Source organism: Haliotis asinina, chromosome 1 (genome assembly GCF_037392515.1).
Source record: "Haliotis asinina isolate JCU_RB_2024 chromosome 1, JCU_Hal_asi_v2, whole genome shotgun sequence".
NCBI lineage: Eukaryota > Metazoa > Mollusca > Gastropoda > Lepetellida > Haliotidae > Haliotis > Haliotis asinina.
The window spans coordinates 19,774,446-19,787,548 of record NC_090280.1 but is presented as its reverse complement, the minus strand read 5'-3'; the positions used below and the strand labels follow the sequence as shown (position 1 = coordinate 19,787,548).

General features: G+C 41.2%; 1 protein-coding gene across 1 annotated transcript; it reads right to left on the bottom strand.

Moving 5' to 3' along the window:
* Positions 1 to 1,040: 1,040 nt before the first annotated feature.
* LOC137272725 (uncharacterized) lies at positions 1,041 to 7,559 on the bottom strand. Its single transcript, XM_067805113.1, has 7 exons — positions 7,511 to 7,559; positions 5,774 to 6,001; positions 5,217 to 5,262; positions 4,659 to 4,825; positions 3,004 to 3,253; positions 1,533 to 1,646; positions 1,041 to 1,270 (listed from the first exon to the last, which is right to left on the bottom strand). Exons 1-7 carry the CDS (start codon positions 7,523 to 7,525, stop codon positions 1,041 to 1,043), a joined length of 1,050 nt encoding a protein of 349 aa, XP_067661214.1. The 5' UTR covers positions 7,526 to 7,559.
* Between the last annotated feature and the right edge of the window lie 5,544 nt (positions 7,560 to 13,103).

The window sequence follows — 13,103 nt, the reverse complement described above, 5'->3', positions numbered from 1 at the left end:
TGCCACAAGCATCAGTGACATTGTTGCAACTGACTACTTATTACCATAATATATCACCACTAAACACATTATCATCAATATTACGTACAGTCTGTTTGTTTCAAGAGCGGAAGGTTTGGGTTCGGAGAAGGAAATAAAAACAGATATGTTTCCACTTGTTAATCTCATTGAAGGCGACTATGCTTGTTTGTAAGAGGCGACTAACGGGATCGGGCGGTCAGGCTCGCTGACTTGGTTGGCACAGGTCATCGCTTCCCAATTGCGCAGATCGCTACTGATGTTGGTCACTGGATTGTCTGGTCCAGACTCGATTATTTACAGACCGCCGCCATATAGCTGGGATATTGCTAAACTCACTCACTCACTAATCCCATTGAAAATGAGAGGTCATTTACTGGACCGGATGGTCAGACTCGTTGATTGAAGCATGTCAGAATATCCCGCTCATATAGACTACTCCTTGTAGTTCTAATGACTGGTTAAAGTTGGCAGTCTAAGTCGCCAACTAATACACATATAATACTCAATGAAACATTGATCTTAATCAAAACATCAAATCAACTGTATCGGGTTTTTGCCCAGTTTAAGCCGGAGAAGTAAAAAATAGTTGTTAAACAAAATATCATTAAACTATTGACTCAGTTCACTATTTGTTACGACGGAGAAGTGCAAAGTAAGGGACAGCCAGTTAAATGACTCAATAACTTTGACTTGTGCACGTGCTGCTCGAACACGGCTGTCCCTTTCTCTGCACACCTCCCTCGTAACACATAGTGAACTGTGTTGATATGATAATGATATCGGTATCGGGCAGTCAGATTGTCAGGTCCAGATTCGATTATATACAGACAACCGCTATTTAACAGGACAATTGCTGCGTGCTACGTTAAAAAATCCAACATTCTGCTGACAAACCCTGATGCCTGTGAAACATTTGACAACATTTTCTATCAACTAAAGGGGGTTAACAATGCTTTGATTTGAAAAAAAAAACAAACATAAAACGCGTGCCATCTCAAAAGCTGAAGTTTTCGGTGAGATTACAAACAAGCGTCCGTATTGTTGTAGTGCTTCCATTTCTGTATAATGGCGTACAGTTTGTCTCCGGGAGATTCAGACCAGTAGCGTATGGTCACATCTCGACGACCTAGTAGCCTGAACGACGTCATTAGTTTGCCGTTGCGCACGCCGCACTCTAGCATCTTCTCCAAGGCGTTAAGCGCTGCCTGACTGGGCTCCTGGTTGTTGAAATTACCGATGAAGGCGATTCCTGGAGGAAGAAAACATAAACATCATGTTTTAACACTGACGTTGTCGTGCCAGGTAAAATGATCATGTGTCTACTGGTCTACCCACAGACAGAAGATGGCTTTGCTGCGTCAAACATGAGACTTTACGCAGTATGTGACTGGGAAGGGTACAACCCCATTGCCATCATTAAGAGCATTAAGAAAAACAGTGTGATCAAATATACAGTGCCACTCCCTTACCAGAATGCCAAATGGCGAGATTGGTTACTGTCAGTGGCTTACCGATAGACTTGCTATTGCAGCCCCCCGTGTGTGCACCCACGGCGTCCCAGCCACGTCCCTCGTACACGTTGCCGTCATCGCCGATAGCAAAGTTGTAGCCGATGTCAGACCAACCTGCACATGAACAAAAACACATTATCAATTCAAATTACTGCTTTGTGAAATGTAAAGTAGTTAATGATTGTGAAAGCACTGTTACTAGTAAGAGAAGAATGAAAAACGATAACTGTTCTACATTTGTATGTATTTCAGGATCGACATCATTGTTTTCGTAAGTGTGCGTTTTCCATGAGACGGGAAAATGGAAATATGACATAACACATGAATGCATAGGATTCGTGTCGCGTGCGACTCCATGCAAGTTAATGTGGTTTTCACTGAAATGTCACCTAGTATATTGGGTTGTAATTAGTTTACACCAAACTCCACATAAGACATATACGTGAAATGTTTAAACAACACGCATGGACTTTGTCGCTCGAACAACATGAAGGGAAAACACAACTGGTTTCTTGGTAGAATTGTTCGCCTGTACTGTCACATTTAATGCTTTCACCGTGTATTCCGAACACAACTACAGACAGGTAAATAAAATCTAAAGGAATCCAGATCAGTGCTTGATTTCAGGACTAGACTTGTCAATCCATTCAGAGTTTGAGTATATTCGCTGGGTCCTCGGACAATCTGCGTCCTGTCAGCTAATGTCACGTGTCTGTGAATGGCAAACACAATAGCATGTTTACTCCATTAAGCTAACACTTTGAGCCTAATGATTGTACACGTCTCATAGCAGCATATGTACAGGACTGTGTAACGTACCAATAAACCACAAATGGTATCCAAACAGTAGCACAAATTCCAAAACACAATTATGATAAACGCTAAAATAAATCACAATCGAATACACATTTGGTTCATTTAGAATGATTTTTTCCATTTTTTTCCTTGTGTGTGTATTTTTTCTCCGTCATCAACATTTGTGCGTACTTCTCGGTCCCGACCCATGAAAAGTTCGTAACGTTACGATCTGTCGTAACTCCCTAGTTAATCATTGGCGTACGAATATTCAAACGCGTTTGTGAATCGAACGTTTACGAACGTTTTGTGGATCGGAATCCAGTCACAAGTCAAAACGGTGATTACACAACAATCTCGTTTCCTGCTGACTGGGTCCCATCCAGCTGCGCAACTTAATACCATAACCAGTCATTCAAGTGGATATATAAATATTAATCAACACTGTCTGATCGGTGAATAATGTTATTGTCTGAACTGGTTAATGCCAATCATGTTTCGGTTTGTTAATGGTTTTGGTTTTAATGTTAGATATTTTGATCTCGTTCCACAAAACCATCGTAGCGCTAAAGGGATCGTGACTGGCATACTTTAACAAAGACTTACGACTGTCGTAATGTTACGGTTGTTTTGGGGAACGGGGTGCTGACACCCTTTGGGCTGAACCAGATCTTACCACGCCCATCCAGGTGAAAATTCTGGTAGCTCTGCATAATTCTCACGCAGTCTTCCTTTGTGTCGCAGCCGGCAGAAGCTCCATGGTGAATGATGGCGTACTGAGGAGTTTTCACCAGAGTCCCCACCCCCAGGCGAGCAGGACGTGCCCCCCACTCGGTGCGGCTGATGATGACTGGACACCCTGGGAGCTGCGTGTCCCGAAGGCATTCCTTATGGAAAGTTATCTCCCCCTTCTTGATCCACCCAATCTGTGAAAATATGTTTAACAAAGGGTATATTTGTAATGAATAATCTTGTTTTATGTAAATACAGCAGCAAGGCTACATATTACTCACGAAGATATGGCTTTTCGCTGCTTTTAATAATACTCCGGCAATATTACGACGAGGAACAATAGGAATAGACTTAACATATTACAACCATTTTGGGATTCGAACCCGCGTCATCGGCATGACAAACGACTGTTTTAATCACATGGCTACCCCAGCCTCCTGGTACAGATAGCTAACAGGTATGTATTTTATAAGCAACGGTTACAGGAATCAACTGGACCCATGTTCTTACATGTTGACATTGAAGAGGAGACGGAAAACAATAGCAGGTGTTTGTCCCTTTTATTTTGTTAAATGGTTTTGATTGTTTGTTTGTTGTTTAACATTATATTCGGCAATATTCCACGTATTTGACGGAGGTCTGTAAATAATCGAGTCTGGAACAGACAGTGATCAACATCATGAGCAGCGACCTGCACAATTGGGAACCGATGACATGTGTCAACCAAGTCAGCGGCCCTGACAACCCGATCCCGTTAGTCTCCTCTTACGACAAGCATAGTCGCATTTTATGGCAAGCATGGGTTGCTGAAGGCCTATTCTACCCCAGACCTTCACGGGTCAGAGAGAGAAATACAGACTGAGCATCGACCAACGCACTAGGGTTTTGGTTGTACTCTTGTTTTATCTCTCTTTTGTGTGCCAATTAAGGAATCTACCGAGAGGTCATACATGATAGGTAATTGCGATTAAGAGTGTTATCCGCACCCTTACCCAACTTCTACGTGAGGAAGCCAGTGGACACATAAAGACGTCCACTAACAGCCATACCTAAACATACCTGCATGACTAGACAGAAAGAAGCTTGGTTTTTAGTTAATTGTATTACGAAGTAGGAAGCTGTCTGTTACATTCACGACGCCAGCCCTCGAAGTATCTTCTATGGAGCAATGCTCCGTGTGTTCTGATCCATACCCTGAGAGTATGATGTCATACAGGCAACCGTTCAAGATAGCTGATGGTCCTGAATAAACGTCACGTCAAACCTGCTAGTCGGAACACCCTTGAGGGTCCGGGTTGGAATTGATCTTCAGTTACCAGTGCTTGCCGTGAGAGGCGACTCACGGGATCGGGTGGTCTGGCTCGTAGACTAGGTTGACAAATGCCATCGATTCCTAGTTGTGTAGATCGATGCTTATGATGTTCATCACTGGATTATTTGGCCCAGACTCTATTGTGTATACACACTGTTGCCATTTACTCACCTACTGCTGGTCGGTAACATTAGTAATAAATTTATATAGAGAAAATGGGTTTCATCTGAAGGGTGTGATATTAACTGAAACTCTTCCTTATCCTTTAATGGATCTGGATTACGAACCTTTCCGCCATGTTGAACAGGTACGAAAGTTCCGTTACTGCACTTGAAAACATCTCCCCGAATTCTTCGGCACTGGCCGGAGGTCAAGGTCGTCAAGGGGATACCACTCGTGTCATGTGTCTCATGTATTTCTACGTCTTCTTTTACACAGACACAGTTAAATGAGTCTGACAAAGAGACGAGGAACACCACATGAAAATCATAGCTCTCATACATTGACACGAACTTGCAATAACAGAACGTTTAGATAATCGTAACTTCCATCAACATTGGTGCACATTTGCGATTATTACAGCGCTGTGGAAGATACCTTTAATCGTATGAATCGAGACTTTTTAACTTTAAAGGAGTAGCGCTAACGTAATCGTAACTCCGAGACGAAAACCGACTTGCGACCGACCTGATTCGTATTTGCACAATACATTCAGTATTACATGGTACCGCACAGGTCTACACAGTACTACACAGTATTACATTGTAGCACGCGGTATTACATCATTATTCCAGAATGAATATACCAAGTTAGGTAACCCACAGGGAACACATCTGTACACATACCGTAACAGTCTTGGATGTAGATGTCGGATGTTAAGACCCAAGCTGGCTGAAATATATACCAAACGTTTAAACAGTCATCGTCTTTGTGGCTGAAGTCGGCACCGGACTGGAAGTAGTGCCCGTGGTAACAAGTTTGATTGGAGGATCTTAAATCCTTCTCATTACCTCACTTGAAACTCTAAATAGGAAAACCATGTACTATGAAGAGTCAATTTCTTTTTGCAATGGGTGCCTACATCGAAACGTCTCACTCATTGCAATAAAGAAGTTAACTATCCACAGAAATTGGTTTTCCTTGACATGTATAACATTTAAAACATCCCAGAGAACTTACTCTAAGATATAATTACAAAAGGACTTCTAAGTATCACACGCGGAGCTTGTTTCAGTATTGTCTAAACATTGTATATGTTTCCATATATATTTATATCCATACAATGTATATATCTCTGCCAACTGCCTAGTTGAGTGAATGAGTTTAGGTTTACACCGCTTTAGCCAGTAATATCAAGGCGGGTTTGTACTACTAAGCTTTCGTGTAGTTACATGTTACTCACCTCACCGTAGTAGGACACGTTGGCGTAAATTCTGCCGTCAAGGAGGGCCTCCTGTCTGCCTTGGTAAGGGAGACAATTTGGGGATTGCAGTAAACCAAAGCTGTCTTCCTTCGATCCGTATTTTACTTCTATTTCAGTGTCGACTGATGCGCATGCGCACCTTTTGTCGAAGGTTTTCATACCGAGAGCGAACGTTGTCAAAAGGAATGAAATAAGCACTCGAAACATCTAAAACAGGAAAAATAATATTTCTCTAAAAAGTAGCAAACATTATGAGCTGGAGTGAGTACACTATTCTTTCCGATATGATCTCAAGTTTTCCCGGTGTATTTTTCGGATGGAATATATTCAGTCTACACACATTTTTAATCTAAAAATCTACTATATATATATACACAGAGATGCAAACCACAGATTGAAATTAATCGTCACGGAACAATCCTTTGCATCCTTCCAAGTTTGTTGAAATCAGTAACACTAGTCATAACCTGTACGCACACACAACAAAGATTATTGTCCAACCACAGGAAAATACGGTCTAAGGAAACATAGCTCAGTATTATTCGTTACACTCCTCTGCTGAGTCTAACAAACCCTAGTAGGAGGTTGCGTCAGGTAACCGTTGAGATTGACCAGTCCGAACACAGCTTACCAAATCGCGAAAGTGAACATTCGCACAAAACTTCAGAACATTTATCTCGAAAAGTCTTGTACGCAAACGATTCTGAATGCTACTTTCCGCACGATAGCTTACGGGCGATGCTCATGGAGCAAGCTACAACACTGTCAACAGTTAGTTAACAGTTGCTGAAAATAGCCATTTATTTTTCTCAATATTCAAGGATGTCATCTTGCGGAAATATTGGCTAATGGTAATCATGCAATCAGAAAGCCCTAAGCCTATATACTATTTGACAAATATCCGTGTTTTATGAGGACTTTCGTTTCTTGGGGATCAGTGTCAGTGACTGGGGAATTTTGTAAATCCCGCCAAACCCTGAACAATAACCGTTGTCTGATTGGTCAAATCAGTTCGGCCGTCTCGCATTTGATTGACCGGTCATATCCCTTTGTCCGTCACGGTCGAGGGAGCGGGCGCTGACCAATTTGCAGTTTGGTTTCGTAATTAGACCGTTGGCGAGAAACATTATTCGCTCCGCATCAGTGCCCCTTTAAAGGTTACTTGGAGCGACCTCCTACTATGGTTTGTTAGACTCAGTAGAGGAGTGTAACGAATAATACCGAGACTAAGTTTACTTACACTGCACAAAAATAGCATTAAAGCTGAAACCATTTCTGGATTTGAAACGATATGTACGATCAACGGATGGCTGCAATATTACGCAATTATTGCGAATGATTTATTATCTCATGTCCCATCATTTAGAATATTTGATATCAAAGAACCGTAGAAAATGTGATGCAGATATATGTCATCATGCTCATATTGCGTAGATCGATGATCATAAAAATGCCAATCACTAGATTGACTGGTCCAGACCCGCTTATTTACAGACCCCCGCCATATAGTTGTAACATTGCTACTTAGCAAATAGTGAGTGAGTTAAGCCTTACGCCGCTTCAGCAATATTTCATCAATGTCACGGCGGGGGACAAAGGAAACGGGTTTGACAAATTGATTGTGTCCATGTGAGGAATCGAACTCGGGATTTCGACGTGACAAGTGAAAGCTAGAACCACTAGGCTACCACATTGCCTTATGAGATATAAACATACCTTGATGTCATGCATTCCCACCACAAATCGTCTCGTCCCTGCAGATCTGTCGCTGTCGTTCTGGACTGAACACTGTATGTCGAGACCATGGTGCGTACGGATCTTTATAAGACCTGAACATCCTCATCATGACGATCGGGAACCATCATTCCAGACAAAAAGCGCCCCATCAGATCAACCTTTTCCCAAGGAACGCATACAACTGCTCGCGAAACCATGATCTCTTCCTACACCATTCATCACTAACTCCCTACGTCATTTGGAGAGAGAGTATTACTTCCGCCATGTTGTTCTTCATCTGAAATCCCCACGACGTTGCTCATAAAGTGCAACCCCTTTTATCCGGACCCTTAGATATCCGGAAACCTTGCATGTTAAATGACATTTACGTGAAACGAAATATACATTCGAATTCCTAATTTAGCCGGAAATCCGGCTTCCGGATCCGGACAGAGAATTACCAGCAATGCATTTATACAGACTGAGTACTTAATGTGTCCCATTTACGAAACAGCAACCGCGCTTGACAATGTTTGGTTTGGAATAATTGTTCATCACCCCGCAAGCTATATCAAAGGGCGGGCATCATGCGACATACATGTCTACGTACCTTACATACCAGTTATAAATAACGTACATCGTATATCAGGACACATATTTGCGTTCTACTTTATTCATAAAAAATCTTAAAGTATTTGTTTTCCTAAATGTGGCGAAATCCTGACTGGTCTTCTTAATCACCGCTGTGCGCCTCAAGCACTAGCATATTACTTTTATTAAAGCTTTGACACGTGCTCAGCCACTGGTGTTCCACGGGGTTGTGTACTTTGTCAGATCCTGTTTACTTCATGTACAAATGACTGTCGATGTGCAGCATCTGCCATATTATCACTGATGATGCACCTCTAGCAAGTTTTAATAACTAAAGGAATAGGAATGAGATCTCTAATGTTACGACAGTTATAAAGACAATTTTCTATTCTCATATGTTAACAAAACAGAAACGATTATTATGGTTTCGAGAATCGAAAACACTCCTCTTCAGTTCTGATTGCTAACATGGAAGTTGAAACTATTTGATCAGTACAAGCATATTGGTAAGTGTAATGACTCAACACTTTGGTTTTATCTGTAAGAAAGATCAGCAGTGAATACCTTTGCTTCGGCGTCCGCGGCATTTAAACTTTGACAGGAAACCATATGTTTTTGTGACCCTATCTTGGTATATTATCCTATCTGTTCACATTAACAACAAATTTTGCAAATGTACAAACGCAGCGTGAACATATGGATGCACACTTTCCCAAATATTGGCAGGTTATTCGAATAACAATCCAAAAAATCACCCCTGACATAGCTCTGTGAAGGTGTACCGCTGGGCGTTCAGGGGATCGTAATGTTAAGGCTTTAACATAGGCCTGCAAGACCCGTAGCATTACGGTGAACTCCTACACTTTAACATGGGACAGCGACACTCGGAGAACTAAGGTGCTCGTAAACTTTCATACTTTAACATAGGACTGTGACACATGCATCACTAAGGTGATCGTAATTCACATAAAATGGGCCTCGCAACACTAATGTGATCGTACTCCCATACATTAACATAGACCTCGCAACATTAATGTGATCGTACTCCCATACTTTTACATAGGACGTTACTCGTAACATAGGACTGCGACCTTGTGCAATGAATGTTGGTTTTTGGTGTGTAGTATTGCGAAGTACGCAACAGTCTACATTTTCATGAGGTCCTTTCATAAACTATGTTCTACAGACCATAAAGTCCGGTGATAGATATTATGAACTACGACAGAAACCCAAGGAATCTGACGACATACGGGCAACCATTCATAATCGTTGAGGATCCATTTTCATGTGGAATATTATTGCTGTAGGTGATTGAAGAAAGACAGGTTTTAATTAATTGGAATTGTTGTAACGGACGGACAAAAAGTGCTGTCGCTTGGTTTGGTTTCGCTGGTGAAATAACAGAGCTACATTTGTTTCAGAGGAGAATCTACCATTTTGACAATAATATGAATATATTTTTAAAATGTGTGTTGGCACATTTGCAGGGAAATTAAACTAACTAGAAAGCTTCATTCGTTTCCAACGTGTTCTGAGTTGCACTGAGTGAGTGAGTTTAGTTTTATGCCGCTTTTTAGCAATATTCCAGCAATATCACGACGGGGGACACCCGAAAATGGGCTTCACACATTGTACCCATGTGGGGAATTGAACCCGGGTTTCGGCGTGACGATCGAACGCTGTAACCATTGGGCTACCCCACTGCCCCTGTGAGAATTAGAGACTACATGACGACTGATGAAGTTAGTACTGAAAAGTTACTCCGTAATTGCATTTTCTTTTCATTTTAAACTTATCACGCATACAAAAAGAGTATCATTAAACGTTTATGTTATATTTTTCTGGCATGGTATTTGCTCGAAGCATCAAAAGACAATCGTAAACAAGGAAGCTGGTTTTAGTGGAGCACGTTTTTGACGGAAGCTACCGGTGTCGCGTAAACCTGGCAGCAGCACCGTGGAAGAGGAAGTATTCTGGTACAGTGAACTACTGCCTACGTCATGACAATGGGCGAACTTGACCCGTACTTCCTGTATATTAATACAACAAAGCATAAGGCTATTTGACACATGCTTTCAACTTGCCAGTCAGCGAAAACTATTTAATGCCGCATTAAGTAAATTTCTAGCTGTACACCAGCGGTTTATAGTTAGTGAGTGAGGTATTTGAGTTTACGCCTCTTTTACGAGAGAACCCTTCAACCACTAACGGTATATAATAAATTGCATGTGAACTGGATCCACGAGGGAAAACTTCATCACCTGTGGGCTGATAGGGGACATGATGACTCGATATCATTACGGCTTATTTATTTTTCAGTCGGAATCGCGTGCATCAGTTTACTCAATACTACAACTGTCTATTTATTAAACCCACAATGTCACACATTTTCGACACTAGTATGTTGGCCTACATTATATATTGGCGCATATGCACTCACTGTAGCTTCCTATTGGTGCAACAACTGACTTATTACCCCTTACGTGGCGAACAGCCTTCAAAAAAAGATAACGTAGCTTATATGGAATGTAAATAATTGCTCCTTACATCGAAAACTGATGCAAGCGTTGTTGTCGGTATTTGCCCGACAGGAAGCAGTCACTCTAGACCGTTGGGACTGATGACTTGTAACCTAACGCGAAAGTAAATAAAATACTCAGCGAAACAAGTTCATAATCAAAACATCATACCAAACCTTTGAGGATTTTGCAGAATGTTTTAATAAAAAATGTAAAAACTTCCTTAACAAACTATCAGTAAGATATTGACATATATAACTGTTCGTTATGATGGAGGAGAAAGGGACAGCCAGGTGTGCGAGACTGCGGTTCGTAAGATATTCGTAAAAGCGCCCCAAGGGACATAACTCGTTTTCTTTCCATTGAAATAATGTTCAACCTGAGAGGCGATTTTAAGAATTTAATATTGAAATCTAAATACGTAACGTTTTGTGGGCATAAATTATAAAGTAGCTCCCCTGAGGATTGATAGTTATTGAGAGAAATGAATAATTTAACTTAGACGTGTGGTATGATATAGTGCCTTTAAAACATTCTCTTTTGAGTTGATAGACCCTTCCCTCATAACTATACCTAGATATTTAGTGCCTTTAAATCATTACCTTTAGAGTTGATAGACCCTTCCCTCATAACTATACCTAGATATTCACCGAAAGCTTCCATGAGGAAAACATATTAACGATTATTTCACACTGATTACTGACAGCATATCTGAAACAATTAAAGCATCAAAGGGTTTGTAGCAATAATGTCTTAACGATTTTTGTCAAAGCCACCCGTGAAGATCCGGAGTGGCGAGTGAGTGAGTTTAGATTTACGCCGCACTCAGCAATATATCAGCTATATGACGGCGATCTATTAATAATCGAGTGATCAACCAGTGATCAACATCATGAGGATGATATTGCTGGAATGTTGCTGAAAGCGGCGTAAAGTGAATTCACTCACTCACTCACTCACTCACTCAGACGTAGGTTATTATATCCGTGACCTTCACTAAGTCAAAGAAGTAACGTTCAGGGAACATACCTGAAGGACACGATCAACTTTTAAAGACTGAATATTATGTCTCACCCATGTCGTCGAAACCGATCCTTCTGCTTTATCTCCGGTATGACACTTTTACCAACAGTACTCTGAACCCAACGCCCTTGACAGGAAATTTGATTTAACTATAATTTTAGTTTAAGACCCTCTCCAGTCTTGAATGATTTTGTATATTTCATCGTAGATGTATGTTAAAAAATGATACAAACTTCAATTCACAAGTCTATCCATTACCAGTGACATTGGCAATGTGTTTTTAATCAAACCAGTGACAATGTATAGTGAATTACAGCATCAGGAATGCAGGACATTGTGGATTACAGAGATATGAAGGTCTGTTCTTTAACACCATACTAAGCAATATTCCAACTTTAATACAGCGGTAGACATATTTCTACCAGTCGATCTCACTACCTCTATCACGATCCAAATAATACATATGGCTTGCCTGGTCACAAGTAAGGCATGTGCGAAGACTTGTTTTGGGTGGTGTTTTATCAAAACTGGGACATTTATCATTGCCAGAATTTAAGTGACACACTTACAATACCTTGTGTGCGCTAGCACCAGGAAATATTCCTTTAGTCGCCTCCAGTGACAAACATGTAATACTTTGGACAAACATGTGATACCCTGGACCTATCTCGGAACTCTAGCCGCATGATATAGTAAAAATGCCAGAGCAGATATGTATTACTTTCATATGATCTATGTGAGACGCCCTGATTACAGTATGTCCAGAAATGAGGCCCTCGTGATGTGACAGATATTTGAGCGACCATGTCAAGGTGTGGTTGGCCACCTTGCTTTTCCCACTACCTCTGGCGTTATAAAGAAGCGCAAAGAGTCACACCTGCGCTCTTTGCATTAACAGGTAGGTATATTTTTGTGTTCGCTGGTTATCTTCATTTTGAGCGCCTTAGAGCAACTAGTTTTTGGAAGCAGATGCTATACTGAATCATTATCATTTTGTACTATAGTATGCTAGGTACCTCTTTATTTCAGTTCACTCAGCAGGAAAATGGGTACCCGGTGGGATAGATCATGTGACAATATTTGATCATCTAGTGTATCACAGGCAGCTTGGGTTGTCTCTGGTATTAATCATCTTCGCAATGAGCATACTGTATGGGGGCAATACACATGCATTGATGCTTTTCACTGTCATTCACTGTTCGAGTACTCAATTGAATTGCAGCTTAATATGAAACTGTGTTATGACACCTGCAGAAAGTGGTTTAGAGTATAGGCATTTGGTGATCTGGTCAAACCCATTCCTCGACGGTTAGGGACAGCCTGACTCCGCTACAGGCGACCTTAAGTTCGTCCACCACTAACGCCACGTCGCAGGCACACTCGTTTGGGATAGGGTAGACATCATGGCCGCTGGAATCAACGTCAATCGTATCGCGAATTCTTCACAGATGAAAGCAGAT